At 51.3% G+C, this 20,637-nt stretch overlaps 2 protein-coding genes across 3 annotated transcripts in view; one reads left to right on the top strand and one right to left on the bottom strand.

Moving 5' to 3' along the window:
- The first annotated feature begins 6,049 nt into the window (after positions 1-6,049).
- BRF2 (BRF2 general transcription factor IIIB subunit) lies at positions 6,050-10,809 on the top strand. The gene is made up of 4 exons (XM_084758249.1): positions 6,050-6,332; positions 7,110-7,169; positions 8,170-8,491; positions 9,580-10,809. The coding sequence occupies exons 1-4, from the start codon at positions 6,179-6,181 to the stop codon at positions 10,292-10,294; spliced, it is 1,251 nt and encodes a 416-aa protein (XP_084614375.1). The 5' UTR covers positions 6,050-6,178; the 3' UTR covers positions 10,295-10,809.
- ADGRA2 (adhesion G protein-coupled receptor A2) overlaps positions 10,717-20,637 on the bottom strand; it is a 39,891-nt gene continuing 29,970 nt past the window's right edge. The window contains exons 9-20 of one of the 2 annotated variants that reach the window (XM_084758246.1): positions 20,122-20,320; positions 19,406-19,555; positions 19,112-19,273; positions 18,027-18,251; positions 17,600-17,816; positions 15,896-16,095; positions 15,013-15,140; positions 14,591-14,714; positions 14,104-14,249; positions 13,571-13,660; positions 13,210-13,343; positions 10,717-13,104 (exon numbers count right to left, since the gene is read on the bottom strand). In XM_084758246.1, the coding sequence (XP_084614372.1) occupies positions 12,071-13,104; positions 13,210-13,343; positions 13,571-13,660; positions 14,104-14,249; positions 14,591-14,714; positions 15,013-15,140; positions 15,896-16,095; positions 17,600-17,816; positions 18,027-18,251; positions 19,112-19,273; positions 19,406-19,555; positions 20,122-20,320 (2,809 nt within the window). In that variant the 3' untranslated portion in view covers positions 10,717-12,070. Of the gene's footprint in view, positions 13,344-13,570; positions 13,661-14,103; positions 14,250-14,590; positions 14,715-15,012; positions 15,141-15,895; positions 16,096-17,599; positions 17,817-18,026; positions 18,252-19,111; positions 19,274-19,405; positions 19,556-20,121; positions 20,321-20,637 lie in introns of both variants that reach the window. The other variant, XM_084758245.1, reaches the window with a different exon arrangement.

Here is a 20,637-nt window from a genome sequence, read left to right as displayed (position 1 = left end):
AAATTTGAACGGGCCAAGCAGTAGGCCAGTCCTTTTTGGCAATAATACTGCGGTCGGCTCCAGTATCTAGCAACCCTGAAATTCTTTTACCCTCCACTAACAGGTCCAAAATCGGTCTCTTATCCAATTGCAAAGAGAGGAAAATTAAATCAACTCCACTGGACCCAAAACCTTTCTTTCCTCTCTCTTGTTTAGCTGATGGAAAATTAGTATGTAGACTAGGGAGAATCACCAATTGTGCTATGCGATCGCCTGGTGATATGGCCACAATACCACGAGGCGAGGAAACCATAATCTTAACAGTACCATAATAATTGGGGTCAATGATGCCTGGATGTACTATTAACCCTCGGAGAGCAGTGGAGGATCTCCCAATCAAGAGCCCCACTGTTTGAGGTTCAGGGGTCCTTTGAAGTCAGTCTCTATTAATTGGACACCCATTTGGGGAGTTAACACCAGTCTGGTGGTGGAACGGAGGTCCAACCCTGCGGAACCCGAAGTGGCTCTCCGTGGTTCTTGGGACGACGGAGAGATGGCCACCTCTCCTCCTCCCAGCTTTCCTGGTTCCCATTGTCCATGGCCCCATATATTTGCGGGCCCTGGGGACGTGGGCCCCGCTGTCCGTTTTTTGAACGAGCTCCACCATAGCCAGGTGTCAAATGCTGACCGTTAATATCTTTCACCAATCTACACTCATTTGCCCAGTGGTTCCCCTTTTTGCATTTGGGGCACAAACTTGGTTGTCTCGGTTGAATGTTTCCTCCCCCTCCCTGTCCACTTCCTCTCTCAGGACATTGTCTTTTTAAATGTCCATGTTTGCCACACTTGAAACAAGTGCCAGGGGGAGCAGACTTCCTTCCTCTTGAGAGCTGTACTACTGTAGCGGCCAGTCCAGTATTAGTCAAAGGCCCGCCCAGTTCTCGACAAACTTTCATCCAGACTTCTATCCCTTTGCCCTTATAAGGAGTGATGGCAGCACGGCATTCCTTCGTGCATTGCTCATACACTAGCTGCTTAACCAGGGGCATGGCGACATCTGGGTCCCCGAAGATTCTCCCTGCTGCCTCAACCATGCGGGCGACGAAATCAGAAAACGGTTCTGTGGTACCTTGCATGATCTTAGTCAGGTTCCCACTTACCTCCCCTTTATTGGGTAAGGCCTTCCATGCCCTAATGGCAATTTGGTTAATCTGCTCATACACTTGCATTGGATACCCCGTCTGTTGATTTGCAAATCGGCCCTGTCCTAGAAGCATGTCCCTGTCCCAGGCTGGATTTCCTGCCGCAGCGTTAGCGGCGGCCTGTTCAGCGGCGAATTCTATTACAAAGGCCTTAAAATCAAGGTATTGACCAGGAGTGAGGCAGGCTCGTGGTAGCGCTGTCCCTGAGCATCCTGGAACACTGGAAAACCCAAGGCACCAGCTCTAACGTCCCTCCAAACTTGCGGGCAGAGAGACCGAGTGCTTGCGGTTGCCTCTGGCCCAGGATTAGGAATGTTCGCTTCCTCCTTTGGCAACTTCCCCTTTTTAAATGGAGTCAGGTCTGGATACAAGGTGGACCTCTCCATTTTTTCTGCTAATTCCTCAATATCTTCTTCCAAGTCTGAACTGTCGCTTGATGTGTCCCCTTTCTCTGACCTCAAAGACCTTTCTTCTTTGAGCTGCTCTAAGGCCCGTTTCCCTACTTTCAGAGCCTGTGAGCATCTGGTATCCTCCAAGCAACTGCGTACCAGCCTCCATATAGGTCTTATACCTCTTTTCAGATCGCCTTGTTCCCAGGCAAAGTCTAGATCTCTACCTAACTTGTCCCAGCTCGAGGAGGCTAGTTTACCTGATACAGCAAACCACGGGGCTACGGTATCACATTCTGATAAAAAGGTTTCCAAAGTTTTACTCTTTAATTTGATTCCCTTTGATTTTAACAGCTCTTGAAGAGCGGCGAAAACTGGATGAGACTGTGACGCACCCATATTTTCACTTATTGGCTCCCTCCCGGAGACCTAAGAATTAGCTCCCTTCCGGAGACCTAAGGATAGCCTCCCTCCCGAGGACTTTCCCCTTCCCCAGGGGTTGTAAGCTCCACTTACCAGGAACTTACCCGCCGGCAATCCCTGACCACTTGGAGTTCTGAACTTGACGGTGGGGGAGTTGGCTCCCCGTACGGGCCACCACTTGTCGCGCCTCGCTTGACCGGCAAGAAAGACGCGACCACCGGTTCTTCTCCTAAGCAGCTTTATTCAGACCTTTCTTCTTCGCTTCAGTGAAAATCCCCCCAAGCCACTCCCCTCACATTCATTTATAGCACTCAAACAGCCAATCACACCAAGACACGTCTCGCGCTCTGATAGGCTCGCGAGCAGCGGGCCTTTTTCAAATAAGGGGTTGTTTAAATCGAAACGGCTCCGGCTGCATGCCGGGCGCCCTGTGGAGGCGGGGGTCCACAAAGGGCTCCGTGGCTCTCCACAATTAGAAAAGGTGTGCACCCTCACACCCGGGCCACTCTTTAAAAAGAAGTATTTTATTGAGGCCTGAGTTCCGTCTCCAGCCCTCACTTTGGGCAGCTTGCAACTTAACCTGTACTTCTATCTCTGGGAGATCTGATGTCTTCTGGCAATGGCAGGCACCTGCACACATGTGACATAATCACACTGACACAAATACATAAAAACGGGAGGGGGTGTTTTTGTTTCTCAAGACAGGATTTCTCTGTTTATCTCTGGCTGTCCTAGAACTCACTTTGTAGACCAGGCTGCCTCTAATTCACAGAGATCCTCCTGCTTCCGTTTTGAGTGCTGGGAATAAAGGCGTGCACCACCACTGCTCCTCCAAATAAAGGTTTTAAAAGAAGCATCTGCTCTGCAGATTATTCTTGGAAAGCACAGGGCTTCTTTCCAATTTTCTATTAGAGGAAAGTGTCATCAAGTCAGGGAAGGCCAAATGGCTGGGTTGACAAAGTACAACCCTTTGTCCTTTTACTCAACTGTAGTCCTGGAAACAGGTACAATCGAAGCCCACTGCATCCGACTTCTGATTATAGCTCACAAGAGCAGCTAGCTTTGTCTAATGAAATCTGTCTTCCCGAGGAGTCTTCTGAAGATTCGCCACATATGTGGTCATTGTGTCACCTTGGCTCTTCTGAGTACTAATGAGCACCATTTCCCTTTTGGGTTTGCTGTTTTTATCCGTTGCATGAAAACATATTGATTTTTTTTTTTTTTTTTGAGACAGGGTCTCCTGGCTATCTTGGACTCACTTTGTAGACTAGGCTCCAACTCCCATTGATTCCCCTGCCTCTGCCTCCCAAGTGTTGGGATTAAAGGAGTGTGCCACCACGCCCAGCTATTTTGATCTTCTAAAGAGGGCAGATATGCTCCTTAAGAGAGAACCCTAATTTATGAAGAAGTTAATAAGAAGACACCATCTTGAACTAATTCTGTATAGATGTACAATAGTTTTCTGTTTGATCCCACATTGCCTCTCCAATGCAAGGCTGAAAGTAAGTTAACAGTTGCTTCTAAAACCTGCAAATTCTTCGCCGTTGTCAGACTGAGAGGCAGGCATCCTCCACGAACTTGAAGCCCAGTGCTAAGATTCCCCTCTGCTCTCAGGCTTCAGTGGGGACTAAGTTTGGACTTAGTGTTTGGACATAGGTGTTTGGAACAGTAGCACCAACACATTTGTAAAATTTTTTTTATAATGGCATCACTTAAAACTCAGGGGTTTTTTGTTTGTTTTTGTTTTTGTTTGTTTCTTTTTGAGATAGGATTTTTCTGTATATAGCCTTGGCTGGTCACTTTGTAGACCAAGCTAGCCCTGAATTCAGAGATCTACCTGCCTCTGCCTCCCCAGTGCTGGATTTATAGACATGTACCACCATGCCTGGTTTCAAGCTTTTTTAAAAATCTCTTTTTGTTTGTTTGTTTGTTTGTTTGTTTGTTTGTAAGACAAGGTTTCATGTAGGTCAGGCTTGTCTTGATCCTCTTTCCTCTACTTCCCAAGTGCTGCGATTACAAGCATGTCACTCTTAACTTAAAGTTCAAGATTGTTTTTTTCCTTTTCTTTCTGTTAAAAAAAAAATTAGAGAGGGTCTATCTGGTCTTTAACTGGCCTGTAATGCTCTATGTACATAAAGTTGCCCTTGCTTCCTTTGCTTCCTGAGCTCTAGAATTAAAGGTGTGTGCCACGAGGGTAGCTTAAAGTTCAAGGTTTTAAACGTATCTAAATCTGCCTGTATCTTCCGGTTAACCAAAAGCCAAAGGGGAGAGTATTATGGAATATAATACTGTGGGGCTGGAAAGATGGCTCAGAGGCTAAGGGCACTGACTGCTCCTGCTGAGATCCTGGAGTTCAATTTCCAGCAACCACATGGTGGCTCACAACCATCTATAATGTGATCTGATGCCCTCTTCTGGCCTACAGGTGTACATGCAGGTAGAGCACTGCATAAAAATAATGAATAAATCTTTAAATATCTATACATAAAAATACATACACACACATATATTTTTTATTTTTATTTTTTTCACTGTGAAGGGGTTCCATGGTGGGCCCATGCCAAGGTGTGCTTCTGAGAAATTACACCATGCAACACATCTGGTATAAGGAGGTTTATTGAGGAAAGGGAGAGGAGTGAGGACCAGGGAAAGAGGTAGAGACAGACGGAATGGGTGTGTAGACAGGAAGACAGCTGGGAGCATGAGTCCAGACAGGATGGCAGCCGAGAAGGAAAGAGGGGAAGGGGACACCCAAGGACGGGGGGGGGGGAGAGAGAGAGAGAGAGAGAGAGAGAGAGAGAGAGAGAGAGAGGGAAACTCAGGAGGCAGAGAGAGACAAGCAGATTTCTGTGAATTTGAGGCCATCCTGGAATATATAGTGAGGTCAAGTATAGCCAGAGCTACATAGTGAATCTTGTCTCAAAAGAAACAAAACAAGAACAATAAAAACAACAAAACCCAACAATTTAAAATGTATTCTTAGCCAACTGCCAGCTACTACCAATCCAGAGGCTAGAACGTCATCAGATAACATCTGAAACCCATGAAAAAGGTTTTCCCACTGTTCTGTAACATTTTTACCTGTGGTCCCTACCATTATACTGGTGGATACTTTGATATATAGCTCTCTTTGTTCTTAACTAACGCAGTCTTATGTAACCACCTAATCAGGGCAGCCTGTTATTTGGAGAAACCTGAGTCTGTTCCTGAGCTATAGCCCTCCTTTTTTGCTTCCAGCATAAACTTTTATGTATCCTCTTTGAGGTGAGAATTGTGGTTTTACATGATGTTCTCTGACGACATCTAAGTCTACTACTCGAGATATTAATTCAACTGTCCAAATTTCTTTATTTTTCTCACTATGTTGCTCTGCCTGGGCTGAACTCAATATATAGAGCAGGCTGGCCTCAGACTCTGTCTCCTGAATGCTAGGATTAAAGGGGTATGCCACCATACTCAGCTATTTTGATTTATTTGAGACAGCATCTCAATCCTCCATTTCCCAAATCCTGGGATTATAGGCGTGTATCACCGTGTCTGTCTCAATCCCCCCCCCCCCATTTTATAGTTGAGAAACAACAACACAGAAAGGCAAGTTGTGTCAAGAAGCAGTTCTGTAAAGTAAAACACAATTTACTGCTCTCCCACTGCAGAGTGATGTATTTTCTCCTATTGTCAAACATAACATTCCTCACTACATAGGAAGGGAGAAACTGATTCCACTTGACTTTTAAAAGGGGGTTAAATCAGGCATGGTGGCACAAGCCTATAAACCCAGCAAGCAGAAGGGGAGGCAGAAGGACCAGTATTCTAGGTCACCATGGACTACATAAGCAAGATAGTCTCAAAATAAATAACTCAAAAAATAGTATTTCACAGAAACAAATCCTCATCTGTGATATGTGTCAACTCCCAACGTTGCCTCAAGACACCAGAGAACATGTGACACAGTTAAGCCTAGGAACCTCCTTTCTAACTCGTGTTTCTACTCGAGCTCACAGAAAGATCGGAAGTGGCATGAAGCCGAGGGGCGGAGCAAACCACTAGCGGGTTGTCCAGCTGACCGGAAGAGGAAGGTGTTGCCAAGAATAAGGGCCCCTCCGCTTTACTGCTGCCACAAACTTTTTAAGTTGGCAGGAGTAGTTAGTGTCCAGGCAGTTACCGTGGTAGCTGAAGAATGGTAAGATGCCGAACGGAAGCCGCTGCCCGGACTGCGGCTCCTCTGAGCTTGTGGAAGACTCGCATTATTCTCAGAGCCAGCTGGTGTGCTCCGACTGCGGCTGCGTGGTCACCGAAGGGGTCCTTACTACCACCTACAGCGACGAGGGCAACCTCAGAGGTACTGGCATCTGTCCTCCGGCCCTGGGGACAGCCTGGGGGCGTTGGAGAGCTTAAACCCACACTCCTCCTCTGCCTAGCTCCCTCCCTTTCTTGGTCATGCGCACAGTTAAACGTAGGAGAAGCTAGCCGAGGGTGCTGTTCATCTGTTTCCCCAGTACCTACTCCGGTGTCATTTAATGGATATACTGGATAGTGACGAATGAAATGGAAAACGTTTCATTCATCTTGTCAGACCTGTTGAAGAACTGCCAGTAAGTTCTTTGGAAATACAACACGAACTATCATCCCATGGTCGTTTGTAACGTTAATTGGCAAAACGAGTGTTAAATTCCTTTCACTTCATTGCTCTGGTCCAGCTGCTCTCAGTCGGTGGGGCGTGACCCCTCATTACAGTTACGACGTTGCAACGAAAATAATTTTATGGTTGGGTGTCACCGCAACATAAGGATCTGTATTAAAAGGGTGGAACATTAGGAAGGTTGTGAACCACTGCCCTAGTCCTTGACTAGTGCAGCACTCAAAATTGAATGTGCCAGAGAAATAACTGGGAAATTGGAATGGCCGGTGCTGCTTTATGTAGTTGCATTCCAAATTCTGTGGATTTGGTGTTACTTGAAGACATAAAAATAACCAGATGGGCTTTTAGTTTTACATTGCTGGTTATCTTCTCTGAGATGGAAGTAGATATGCAGTAATTTGAAGTCTCCCTGGCCCATAGGCGGTCGGATGATGAGCAGAGGCCAGCTGTGCTATTTGCTGTTTTACTATTTTACAGAAGTGACGTATTCTCGAAGCACAGGGGAAAACGAACACGTTAGTCGCAGCCAGCAACGAGGTGAGAATCTACCCGTCCCCCCCCTTATATTTAAGCTTTGCTTTTATTTATGGCATTCTTTAATATTTTATTTTAATATTATGTGTATGGGTGTGCTAACTGCATGTATGGATGTGCAGTGTGTGCGTGCCTCGTGCCCACAGAGTCGGAAGAGGGTGTTGGATCCCCTGGAACTGGAGTTATAGGTAGTTGGGAGCTGCCCTGTGGGTGCTGGGAACCCCAGGTTCTCTGCTAGAGCAGCAGCTCAGCTCTGCTGAGCCATCTCTTGCCTAGAGATGGCTTCTACGACACAGTGGCTTTAAAGACAGCTTGTCTTGATGACCTGGTCCATCTGTGTATGTTCTTGTTTTCAGCATTACTGGCATAAAGAAGGCTACAAGAGAACAGTTATTGGCATGGTGTATGTCTACAAACCCAGCACTCAGGAGGCGAGGCAGGAGACTAGAGGGTTTGAGGTTAGCCCAGCCTATGTACTGAGTGTGACTTAAAAAACCAAAAGGAGTGGAGGTAGATGAAGGGTTGGGTCTGGGGAGTGCTTTAAGTAGCCTCAAGGAAGCTTGGCTTTGGGGCTAGGGGTTAGGTCGGTGATAGAGTATGCACTTATCATGTGTAAGGCTTGGGGTTCTATTCTCAGTACCAAAAAATAAAAAAATTAAAATTAAAGTTAAAAAAAGTTGCCTTGTCCATAAGTCAGAGTAGCTCATATAAAGGTGGAGGATTGAATGCGACCCTTTCCACAAATGTTCTGTACCATTGGAAGAACCATAGTTCTAATGGCTCAGCAATAAAGAGCTTATCCAGCATGCTTGAGGATCTCAGGCCTAGCTCCAGCATCACAAAACACATGGCCACGCCAAGTGTCCTGTCATTATACAAGTGCTCATAATTTGTGCGTCTGGTATATATGGCAAGTTTAAAATAAGTAGATTAAGCCCTAGCAGAACTTGCTAGTAGGTATGCACTACTTCCTCTGACCTCTCTACTCGCTGTGTCTTCCTAGACCTCCGACGAGTAAGAGACCTATGTCGAATTCTCAAGTTGCCCCCAACATTTGAGGACACAGCGATCTCCTATTATCAAAAGGCCTATCAGCTGCCGGGCATCCATGCTGCTAGACTACAGAAGAAGGAAGTGTTGGTTGGATGCTGTGTCTTAATCACCTGCCGGCAACATAACTGGCCCCTCACCATGGGAACCATCTGCACCCTGTTGTATGCAGATCTGGATGTGTTTTCCGGCACCTACATGCAGATAGTAAAGCTTCTGGGGCTGGATGTGCCGTCTCTGTGCCTGGAAGACTTGGTGAAGTCTTACTGCAGCAGGTACCTGTCTAGGAGGGACCACTGGATTGGGATGTGTCCTGTGCATTCTTTCACCAGTGGCTGGCTTTTCCCAGAGCCTGTCTGAAAGGATGTGAGGGTCTCTCCTATTTTATGTTTACTACCACTAAGGTTAATACTATTTGCACCATTCCAAAATGCTGTAATTTTTAAATCCCCTTTTCATCACAGAACTATGATAATTAAAAAAAAAAAATCCCTTAACCAGCCTTGTCGTAGTGCTACCAAGTTGCCTCGCTTCTGCTTTATGAAGGGCAGTCATTGGAGTTACAGGGCAGGGACCATGGGTCACTGTGTGCAGTAGCCATGCTCCAGCAGGTCACTTCTGTACCCCAGAGATACTGGGTAATGGAGAAACAAGGCTAGACGTTCTAGTGGGATGTCTAGTTGTTTTGTTTGAGTCTCATATGGCCCAGGCTGAGCCTGCGCTTCTGATCATCCTCCCAGTGCTGGGACTCAGGTGTGCACCATTATCCTGAGTTTGCCTTTTCTCATTAGTATTCTTTTTTTTTTTTTTTTTTTTTTTTTTTTTTTTTTTTTGGTTTTTCGAGACAGGGTCTCTCTGTGTAGCCTTGGCTGTCCTGGACTCGCTTCGTAGACCAGGCTGGCCTCGAACTCACAGCGATCCGCCTGCCTCTGCCTCCCGAGTGCTGGGATTAAAGGCGTGCGCCACCACTCCCGGCTCTCACTAGTATTCTTTAAAACAAAACCAAACCACAAAATGGCCAGCCAAGTGTGGTAGCACACACTCTTAATCCCAGCACTTGGGAGGCTCAGGAGTTCTAGGCCCTCCTGGACAACATGATAAGACCCCATGTTTTTGTTTTTGTTTTTTAATAGAAAACAAAGACAAAAAACAGTGATGGTTGAAACTTGGTCATATCCTAAGTAGATGCATATAATGGCACTTTCTGTAGAGTGAATGAGGACATTGGAATTATGCGGACAGGAAGGTGGTGCTCCACTGTGCTAGTGCCCTTCACCTAGCAAGTGTGCGCCCCCTTTTCTCACCCTGGAGGGGCACCCCTAGCATTCATATCGTTCATTAGCCCTTGCTTCGGTTGTTTCAGCTTCAAACTGTTCCAGGCCTCCCCATCCATGCCACCCAAGTACGTGGAAGACAAAGACAAGGTGCTGGCTCGGACCTTGCTGCTGGTGGAACTAGCAAACAAGACGTGGCTAGTGACTGGGCGGCACCCGCTGCCTGTCATCACTGCAGCCGTTTTCCTGGCATGGCAGTCCCTGCGGCCTTCCGATCGGCTTACGTGTTCTCTTGCCCGCTTTTGTAAACTGGCTAACGTGGACCTGCCCTACCCGGCTGCCTCTCGTCTGCAGGAGCTCCTGGCCGTGTTGCTTCAGATGGCCGGCCAGCTGGCCTGGTTACAAGTTCTAAAACCTGATAAGCGGTCGGTGGTGAAACACATTGGTGACCTTCTCCAGCACCGTCACATGCTGCTCCGAATGGCTTTTCGAGATGGAACAGCAGAAGTGGAGACCAAGAATCTACAGCAGCAGGGGCCAGGACAGCAAGAGGAGGTGGGGGGCGGTGCCTCCGATTTGCCCAAGAGGAAACGCCCTGCCAGTCCTGCCCTTCTCCTCCCACCCTGCATGCTGAAGCCCCCCAAACGGGCCCACCCTGCTCCCCCCGTTTCTGTAGTGACTGGAGATGAGACCATTTCTGATAGTGAAATAGAGCAATATTTGCGCACCCCTCAGGAAATTAGAGACTTTCAGAGAGCCCAAGCCGCTAGCCAGGCAGCCATGAGTGCCCCTAACCCTCCCTGATGCACATTCTTTCAAGTGTATTCAGTTCTGACTACAGCTCATTAATAGGCCCGTTGTGTTGCAGGAAGTGCGTATGACCCTTGGATGCTCCTTTCTTGTTTAAAGGAACAAAGCCTTGCAGTTAGTCAGACCCAAGGTCCAAGAGAAGGTGGGAGGCGTATGGTGGAATGTCTGTGGGCGCTACAGTCCTGTCCCTTGGCGCAGGTGAGCAAATTGGCCATCTACTCCGGGATGGAGTCTTTGCTGATGAGTCTGCCCAGCTCTCCCCTGCCCTAGTATGAAATCAACTGCACTGCTATTGTGAAGGAGCAAGCATCCCTAGTGGCGTCAGGCGGTCCATGGCTGGTGTCTGGGCTCCAGTGGTTTTGAGTAGTCATAAGATCTTCTACATTAACGCAAGGACCATGGGTGGACTACGGCCGTCGCTCAAAGGGCTTTGCAAGATTTTAATATATTAAAACAAAGAGGCATCTGCTGGAAAACATTCTATTGTATAAAACCAGAACTTTAAAACATGTTTTCTTTGGCACTTCATTCCCTCCCTCCCCTCTCCCCGGCATATTGCAAAAAGCTCTCCAGTGCTAAGGCATCGGCAGGGTGTGTAAACAGCCAGCATACGTGGAGGAATAGTACAAAGCTTTCACCTCTAATGTCATCTGTGCAGCAAGCATAAATAATGGGCTCTCCCCCCCACTCCTGTGTTCTCTCACCTAACCAGACCTGGGTTTCCTGCTGCTCTACAGGATCCAGGACTCCTCCACCTCCATGTGGTTCTGTTGGAAAAGGCATTTTAAGTTGGGGAAGACGGGAACGGGGGTGAGCTGGAGGTTTTCTGCAAATAGTCAAAGCACAGGCTCTTGAGCAACCTGCACCCAGTGCTGCCTCAGAGTGTGCTTGGGTGTCAGGGAGCTGGGAGATAGTTTGGCACTTAAGGTTTCTAACTGGAGTTAGAAATTGGATTATTAGCATGGCTTTGCCACAGAAGCCTCACGGAGGCATTTTCCTTTAGTCCCTCGGAGTTGGACGGCTGAGAGCAGGCAGCGGATTCTTTAACTGAGCAGCTGAGTGGAGCCTCTCAGACATTGCATAGGTTGTGCCCAGGTCCAAACATCAGCGCCTTCCCACGAGGCTTCAGGCACCTGGCAGCGGCACTTCCTCAGGTGTGTAGAGTTGAGGGCTTGTTCTGAACTCTGCTTAAAGAACTGTGTGCCACTCCCTAGGGATTATGTCTCCCTGATTGTACACCTTTCCCACCTGCCCCCCCTCCCGCGGGACCAGCTGCTCTCTAGAGCTGCCTACCACACTGCTTTACTCCTCCTTGCATAGTTAATCTGAAAAGGCAGCACCTGTTACTCCCCCTGGCAGAGCACCTGGCTCACCTGCTAGGATGGTTTCCCAAGCCAAAAACCCTGGGAACTCGACAGTCACGTGGTACGCTGCAAGGCCAGTGAGGAGAATGCAGTTCCCAGGTTTCCTGAGCCTACCAGGGCTGGCTCTTCCACTAGCCTGACAGATCTTTTATCCCAGTTATCCCTACCTGGGAGGGCACCAAGATCTTGGTCTAGGATTGTCTGTCGCTACTGCTGAGGGAATGGTCCACCAGACAAACGGCAAGCATCTGCCTCTCACTTTCCCAGCTTGGGTAACTAAAGATGGTAAGGCTAAAGGCAGCCATCAGCGTGGCCACCTCAAACCTACACATCAGTTGACGGCTTGCACCGCCCAGGAGGATTGCAAGTAACAAGCCGGTGTAGCCGGCCCATCCTAAACCTGGCCCTAGACGGTGGTCTCGCTTTTCCAGAGGCCTGTCTTCATGCAGCCTCCCGCTATGGCCTCCGCACCGGTCACACTGGCATCCTCATACTTGCCCCCCTTGGGGGCGCCGTTAAGACTGGTGGTGTTGAGCGGGTAGGAGCGGCGCTTGCTCTCCCGCTCCAGAGCGCTGCCGCTGCCCTTGAGGTTGTCGCGGCTTGCGCTGCGGCGCTGCCCAGGGCGCCCCGTCTCTGGGATCGGCGCGGCGCTTGTGTCGCTGCCCTCCGACGGTGTGAGCATGGGCTCACCCTCGATTGGAAGGCCGTCGCCCGGGCTGTTGCGGCTACTGCCCGGGTAGCTGTCGGACGGGCTGTTGTGCAAGCTGCCGCTCTCACTAGACAGCAGCTCTGGGCATCCTGGGGACGTGGCCGCACGCAGCGCCTTGAGCCGGCTCTTGCTACCAGTCTCTCCGGCTCGGTGCCCCTTGGCTCGACTCTTGTGTACTCGGCGCCCATGGTGCAGGTTGTTATGGTGCCGGGGAGCTAAGCTGCCTCGGGAGCCGACCGGCTCTGGTTCTCCTTCCCCTCGGGCAGCCACACCTGCCTCGCACACCTGGCTCTGGGCCACCTGCAGGTTGGTGAGTTTGCAGGGAGGCGGCGGTGCACGGCCACTGCTACCACTTGGTGAAGACTTGAGGGAGGCTGGTCCCTCCCCCAACACTGGGGATCCATCTTCCGCAGCAGTTGGCAGGGCGCGGGGTGGGCCGTGGGAGGCCGAAGGCGAAGCAGGTGGACAGCAGGCGCGCCAGGAAGCCCGAACATCCCTACGTCTGGCACAGTGGTGCGTGAAGACAAAGAGGCCCAGAGCTGAAGCTGCCACACCGTACAAACAGCTACACACCACTCGGGGCAGCCATCGTTGAGACACTGCCAAAGCGCCACACGCCCACATAGCCAGGTACAGGAAATGCGTAGTCATCAGCGCCCCCAGCTGGACTCCAGGAGAATATACGCCATCACCATCCTCTGGAGGCGCAGGTGTCCCTACTCCTGCGCTAACTGTAGCCAAAAGGGAACCAGAGTCACTCAGGAGGACGCCACTGCTCCTGAGCCTGGTGGATCCCCTCAGCTCTTCCCCTGGCTCCAGAGAGAGCCTACTATTACCCTGCTTTGGATTCTGGGCCACATGACCCCGTAAGTGCAGGCCCGCACACAAGAAGTAGATCCAGGTGATGGGCAGGATCAACGCCACCGGTATGTAGAAGGCGCCAAGGCTTGGACGCCACACCAGCCAGCAACTAGGGGGTGAGGGGGGAGACAGAGGCAGTGGATGAAGAGTTTAGAGAGCCCTGGAGGTGGGGCACACACAGGCTGGGTGGTTGGTAAGGTAGGGTGTGGGAAGCGAGGTGAGGCAGGACCTCAGCATGCAGGGGCTCTCTGCGTGGGTGGAACAGCAGGCACGGGGCTGGTGTGAAGGTTGGGACAGGCAGATGGTGATGTTGAGGCAGGAGGGAGTGGTGCTCACTAGGGACTGTGGTCCCGGTAGTTGTGGATGTTGACCGCAGCGGTGATGCCGCAGATTATGAGGGGGATCCCTCCAGCAATCAAATAGAACCTGGAGGGCAAGGTTTGCAGGTCAGAGAGACGGGCACACGGGAGGTAAGACAACCAGGTGCTCAGAACCCTCAAACCCTCTGTCTTTTCCTCTCTGTCCCGTTTAAATCTGTGTGATCTGGGAAGGTGTGGTGGGGCAGGGATTTACGGCCTCTAAGGGTAGGGCAGCTTCTTCAGAATTTGGCCAAGAATTGCTCTAAGAGACAAGAACCAAAAGTGTTCGCTCCAACTCTAAGCAGTCGGCGTGAGGGATGTCACAAAGGTTTTTGGGATCCCTGTCCAATGCCCTTTGCTCGTCACCCCTTTCCTTATCTTCCGTCATGCCTAAGAAGTTTGGCGTGGTCCCCAGCGATCTTGTACTCACGCCCACCTATCCCAGCTTTGCTGCACCTGTCTTGGCTTGCGAGGCCTTTCCCACAGTTGATAGCTGTTGAAAGCACTTACCGGAGCATGGGCCGAGGACCGGGCGGGGCTGCATCCCCTTCTTCTGGAGGGGGCGCCCTCCAAGTGAGCTCCTTGTGGAGGACTCGAGCCTTTACCCCCATCCAGAGCAGAGTGGACAACGAGGAGTAGTGGAGGGTGATACCCACCTACAAGGTCAAGGCACTGAGGCTTGGGACCTGGGCTGCCGACTGGGCTACACCTTGGACGGTCAATGGCTGGGGATACTCTCACAGTTCCCGTGGCTCCAGCATCCCACCTAGGTGCTCATCATACTGGTCCTTGCTGGTGTCCTCCTCTCTGCTTCCATCCAAGGCTCTCTCCCACCCTGGGGATTCTCTCATCACCTTTTCCCCAACCCTACTTGGCTAGAACAGAGGAAGGGAGCGGGATGGGGGGGGAGGGGCTATTCCCATGAACTTTATTTTTCTTGCTATGTTGCCCTCCTCCTCTGAAGTCACTATTTTAGATGCCCCACCCCCTTTCTTACCGCTTGGCAAACCATTTGGTAGTTGGTGAGAGTGATGCCCCCCACAAAGACAGCAGACGTCATGGCCATGTGGAAACACAGGTTCAGCAGCATGTGCCAGCCCTTCCGGGACACATGGATGGAACTGTCCCCGAAAGAGTCTTTTAGTAATGAGCCCTCCAACCCCCCCCTCTAGGGTCTGAAGACCACTGGGGTGAAGGGTGGGGGCAGGCAGATGGTGATGATGAAGAAGACAAGTTACCTATGAGCATGCGTATAAACGTGCTCCATGTAATGGGGGAAGGGGGGGGTCCTTCATCTCAACCCCCCACCCCCCACCCCAACCCCAGAGTCTGGCCAGGTCATGTGGACCTGCCTGAAGAAGAAACATTTGCCAGTCTGTGGTAAGACCTCCCCCAACCCCTCCCCGGAGCAGCTCTCACTTGTGGTTGAGGATGTACGTGATGATAGTGGAGAAAAGACAGAGTAGCAGCAAAGCCGTGCAGGGGTACACAACAGGATGCAATCCAGCCCCAGAGCCTCCTGCCTCCCGTGGGAATGCACTCAGCTCCTGGGAAAGAGGGGGTGAGGTGGGGGTGGGGGGAAGGACTGAGTTGTCCCTATCTGTTCCTAAGCCATTTTTCCTTGTCTTAACCCCCCTGCCTTGGACCTGCACCTGGATGCTTTAGCCCACCTGGTAGGTTAGTGTGAGGACCGCCACTTAAGAAGCTGGCCTCAGACAACACTGGCAGCCTCCTGCCTGCCTCGCCCCCTCTGGAGTTCTGCTTTTCCGTGGGCTTCAAGATAGGTAGGAGGCTCAGTGGTTAAGGGCATTCACTGGCTGCTCTTCCAGAAGGCCCTGGGTTCAGTTCCCATCAACCACATGGCATTTGATGGTACAAATGCCTACTTGTACGGTGTGATACATGCCTATTTATTGTCCCAGCACTTGGGTGCTGGAATCAGCAATTCAAAGTCACTCTTAGATATATAATAGGCTGGGCTATCTCAAAAACCAAACCAAACAAACAATCAAGCAAACAAACCACACCAAAAAATGTGGACCCTGAAGGCCAAGCTAGATGGTTCCAAATCCCTCTTGAAAGATGGAGAGGCGTGGAAGAGTCTAGAAGGCCATTTCCCATGAACTTTGGCATTAACAGAGCACAAGGCTGCTGTCCTTTCTGCATTTTCTTGTGGTTCCAAGTGATCAAAGTACCATAGTCCCTGTCTCCCACACATGGTCCCTTGCCTCCCTGCATCCCACACATGGTCCCTTGCCTCCCTGCATCTCCGCCCTCCCCTCCTTGCCCCGCCCATACACACCATGAGCACAGCTACATTGCCCAAGTGCTGGCAGTACAGGGAGCTGACGTTGGGCTGGCTGAAGCGGAGCTTACAGCCTTCAGAACTCCAGCCTCCAGGCCCCTCTTGGTTCCACCAAGCTGCCATGGGGTCAGCTCCTTCAGCCCAGTGCCTCAGTGAAACAGCCACCGGCTCAGTCAAGTTTCCCACGCCACAGCCACCTGCAGGGACAGCAAAGTCCACAGTGTGAGGAAGGCTGCTGGAGTGGCGAAGCAGAGCAACGGTTGCAGGGGTCAGAGCTCAGAGCATGCAGGGGTATGGCTGACCTGGGGATGGAGCTAGATCTGGTCCAGGTTCAGTGTACTTAAGGAGTGAGGAGGAGACAGGTGAACCCATGGGACATCACATCACCCCACCATTGGTGCCCAGTAAGAAGTGATACTGGCTGCAGTGCTAACTGGGGGGTGGGGGTGGGGGGCATGTCAGGAGGAATCTCTGGAAGGAACAGTTGGCACCAGTAAAGGGATGCATGCATCTGTGACATGGGTCCTACAGCCCCCACCACCTCCATGACTACATCTATTAGCTCATGTCGTTGATAACATTGACCCTTCCTCTGAGGAATTATCATTCAGGTCTCAGAGAAACTGGGGTTTTCAAGGAAGACCTCCCTGGCCCCTAGATTCAGGTGAACATCATTAACTACATGGCCCAGGCACCTTGCACAGTTGCTTGATTCTAATGACTTGCCTGTCGGCCGAAGGGTGCACTCTTAAAGGCGCGAACACAATGGTGTGTACTCAGGCATATCTCAGCCTAGCAGAAACTGGCACATACTAGATACTTAACAAGTGTTCCCACCCACCCAGACTTGAAAATGACCATTTTAAGAATATGAAAGGATCCTAGGGTGGTGATGGCGACACCTTCATGGCACATAGGAGACTCCCGCATGGCATGTAGAAGAAGGTAGCCATTAGAATAAGCCAATGATGCTTGAAGGAGCTCTCATATGTACAGTGATGTTTTCAGAGGGTGGACCCCATGACGATGTGGGTCCCATTGGAGATGGAGGTTGCCTGGCGAGCAAGCCCAGAGTTTGGAAGGTGGAAGGAAAGAGGGACTCAGAAAGGTGTGTGTTGGGGGCGGGGTAGCTTCTCCTGATGGGACAGACCAGTAAAGGACAGGTCTACAGTGACCCACTCAGTTCTTGGGGACCAGACCGCACCACAACTATCCTTCCTGCTCAGTTCCTAGCCTATATGCAGTGCCTGGACTTTCTGGCTGCCGCTTGGGTTTTATTGTCAGTCCCACACTCCCTGTCACTACTCAAGGAGGCGGCAGCCTCTGCGGGGCAGGCCAGGGACTGCATGTTTTCTTCCACCACCAAAGGTGGTGCCAAACTTCCAAGATGTGTTCTTGCCTCATTGCTTGCCTGCCTGGGGCCCATGTGTGGCAGTGCAAGACGCCACTGGGGTCTGGTGTAGAGAGAAGGAATTGAGGCTTTGTGATATAGGCTTTGTGATCCATCATGTGCTTAGAGGATATAAAGCCATGTCCTTCTGAGCTTATTCTCCATTAATGTCTTCCTTACCAGGCCATCTCCACTCCCATCCTTGAGTTATGGGAAGGTTTCTGCTATCCTCTGCCAACTGTACCAGGGCAGTGGGGGGAGCCACAGATGTGGAAGAGGCAAGACAGACATGCGGGAGGTTAGTCCCTTACTGGTTCCTGCAAATATGACTGGGGTGGCCACACCACGCCTCTTGCCAGGCCCAGCTGTTCCAGGACGGGAAGTGTTGCCGTGGCTGCGGAAAAGACGGCCATTTCTGAAGACCAGCAGTTGCAGGGTGCAATCTGGAGGGACTGGGGGAGCCAGGGCAGCCGGAAGGGTTGAGAACAGGCTGGGGGGCAGCTGGATGGAGGCCAGGGCCACGCTATTCTGAGGGGACATAGGAGGTCCTCAGAGATACTCAGCACCCCTGGGCTTTGACGTCTCCCAGCCCCTTCCTGTGCCTCTTGCATTGGCCCGCTGCCCCCCACCTTTTACCTCCTCTCACACCCACCTCCATACCTGATACCTGTACGTCAGCACCACCCTCCTCAGCTTCTGGTCCCCATCCCCATGCTGTTCCCTTCCCCGGGTGCCCACCTTGATGTGGAAGGATGACAGAGAAATGTTGGGCCTCCCAGTGGTGCAGCGGAACCGGAGCTGCTGGTCAGCCAGGGGCTCCGGCTCAAGCGGGATGCTCTGGCCAGGGCCATCGGGCTGTCCACCTGCCATTCCTACCTCCCTTCTCTGGAAGGCTGTGCAGGTCAGGCCCACATAGCTGTGAGGCTTGATGAGGTAGGCCTCCAAGGCCACATTCCTTGAGTTCTAGGGACAGGGAACTGGTCACTCAGGGTTTGAGATACGGTGGCCTTCTGCCCAACACCGCACATTTCCTCACTTAGATCTGTTGCAGCGGCTCTCCTTAGCCTTCATCCCCCACTGTCTTTTCAAAGCATGGACAGTCTTGTGTGTGTGGCATGGAGTCATCCACGTGTGCATACACACACACACCTTCTTCCCTTGGAGGGACTGTTGCTCTCATATGCTCCCTATCTTCTACCTGCTGTTTCCGTTGCACCCCCACCTCTGCACCCCCTCACACCCATACGTCCCCAAGTATCTAGTACAACATCATTTTTTTCCCTTGGTTCTTTTTGAGGTAGGGTTTCTCTGTGTAGCCTTGGCTGGCCTGGACTCTGTAAACCAGGCTGGACTCGAACTCACAGTCTCCCGAGTGCCAGGATTAAAAGCGTGTGCCACCACGCCCAGCACCTAGCACAACAGCTTATACATAGATGCTCTATCATGTTCATTCATTCTACCAGTTTAAGGATGTCACTGTCCCCTCAGTGAGCTTGGAGCACGCCTCATCCAAGTGCTGTCCACTATGAGACAAAGCCTCCCTTCCCGCTGCACTCACTCCCAGGATGCTCCTGTTTACTTCCACCCATGCAACCCCCTGACTCAGTTCCCAACCAGAAAGGTCCACACAGTGTCGCCATCACAGCCACCCCCTCCTTCACGCTGCCCTGACAGCGCACAGCTGAGCTGTGCTCCCCACCGTGGTACCAGAGCCTGCCCTGTGGAGAGGGAAGCACTTTCGTTCTGTGGACCACCATTCTCAGGCTACCCCCACCCCCCATTGCTAGCCCCTGAAGAGTCCCTCCCACGCCAACCTACGGTACCACAGAGATGTGCTGGGCGTGGGGGCTAAGGGCTGCTCCTCCAATGCGCTCCAGGGCACCCACGATGCCGCTGCAGGCTTTGTCTTCGCGCTGTGCCAGCCACAAAAGATGCTCATCCACCAGCATCAGGTTGCTGGCCATGTCCACCATCACCTCCACCAGCTGAGGGAGAGAGGCAGGGCAGTTACTGAGGGCAGGAGGGAGTAGTATTGGGGCCCCAAGCTGACGTGTGTGAGGCCGGAGATGCTGGGAAAGGGCTTCTTAGAAGATTAAGTTGGATTCATTGGACCTTACCTCTTTGATCTGGTCAACATAACCCAAAAATTTCTGGATCATCTGAGCCACATAGACTACGTCCATCATGTCTGAAAAGCTGGCAGCCTCAGCAGTGTACACTCGCAGTTGGTGGGCCAGGGTCAATGCATTGGAGGCATTGATGGGCATCTGAGGGTGTTGGGGGGGGGAAGATCAGCCTGGTTTCCTTTTTCTGTCTCAGAACTGGCCCCTAAATCCCTGGTTCACAATGCAGGAGAGGAGCCAAGGCCATTTAGTGAGAACATCGTGATCAAAGGTGCACTTGGGTCCCTGATCATCACAGCCCCGGGCTATTCAAGCCAAGCACCATTAGCCTAAGGACAATGAGAGTATAAATCAATGTGATGGTGGATAGAGAAGATAGAATCGGGTAGAGGCCTGGCCCCCGGGGGGTAGGGGGGGGGAGAGAAGCTGTCAACCAGCTGCCCCTGCTATACCCACTTCACAGGGTCTCACTATGCAACTCTGTTCTGGAACTCATTACATAGACCGAACTGGCCTTGAACTCACAGAGACCCGCCTGCCTCTGCTTCCTGAGCGCTGGGATTAAAGCACTACCATGCTTGGGAGCTGTCCCCACTCTTGATGCACACCAGAGAACAGAGCTACAGCCTCCCCCATGAGGCATCAGGCTCCATCCCAGCCAATTACAGGAATCAAAGTTGGGGGGGGGGGAGGGGATGCCCCTGCCTCACCAGCACAAAGGTGTAGAGCACGCGAGTGATGTCGTTGGTGTACAGACAGTGGGAGTAGTCCCCTGGCTCCCAGCGTCCAGCTCGGTCACACCTGCGGGAAGCTCGGGTACCTGGGGCTCCCCCGCTCAAGGGCACCGAGGTGAAGGGATACTGTAAGCAGGACTGGTAAGCCGTGATGCCAGCCAAGGTCCGGGGCCACCTAGAGGTAGAGGTAGGAAGCTGCCATGACCAAGACTCCTTGAGCCAAATGCCCTCCCCTCCCAACCTCAAGCCAGGACTGTGACAGCAGACCCCTGGGGCTTGATAAAGGGTTCAGTACAGAGTGTACTGGAAGCCTTTAAGGGGTTCCCCAAGTTCTGCTCCCTCAGTTTGTTCTGACAATGCTACATATGGGGTGCAATGCAGGGATCTGGGTTTACAGACAAGTTCTGGCATTTCCTGGATGAATTGCTTATTTTTTCCCTTCTTTCTGGGCTTTGGTATTCTCAGCTCTACAGTTTGGAAAACAATATCTGC

Source organism: Acomys minous (genome assembly GCF_964271855.1).
Source record: "Acomys minous genome assembly, chromosome: 15".
Lineage (NCBI taxonomy): Eukaryota > Metazoa > Chordata > Mammalia > Rodentia > Muridae > Acomys > Acomys minous.
This window is presented reverse-complemented; position numbering and strand designations above follow the sequence as displayed.

What these genes read in the sequence shown, in the direction of transcription:
- BRF2 (XM_084758249.1), top strand. Translation starts at nt 6,179, where the DNA reads ATGCCGAACGGAAGCCGCTGCCCGGACTGCGGCTCCTCTGAGCTTGTG. An exon ending in TAGTCGCAGCCAGCAACGAG is followed by an intron (nt 7,170 to 8,169) that starts GTGAGAATCTAC and finishes GTGTCTTCCTAG; the next exon opens with ACCTCCGACGAGTAAGAGAC. An exon ending in GTGAAGTCTTACTGCAGCAG is followed by an intron (nt 8,492 to 9,579) that starts GTACCTGTCTAG and finishes CGGTTGTTTCAG; the next exon opens with CTTCAAACTGTTCCAGGCCT.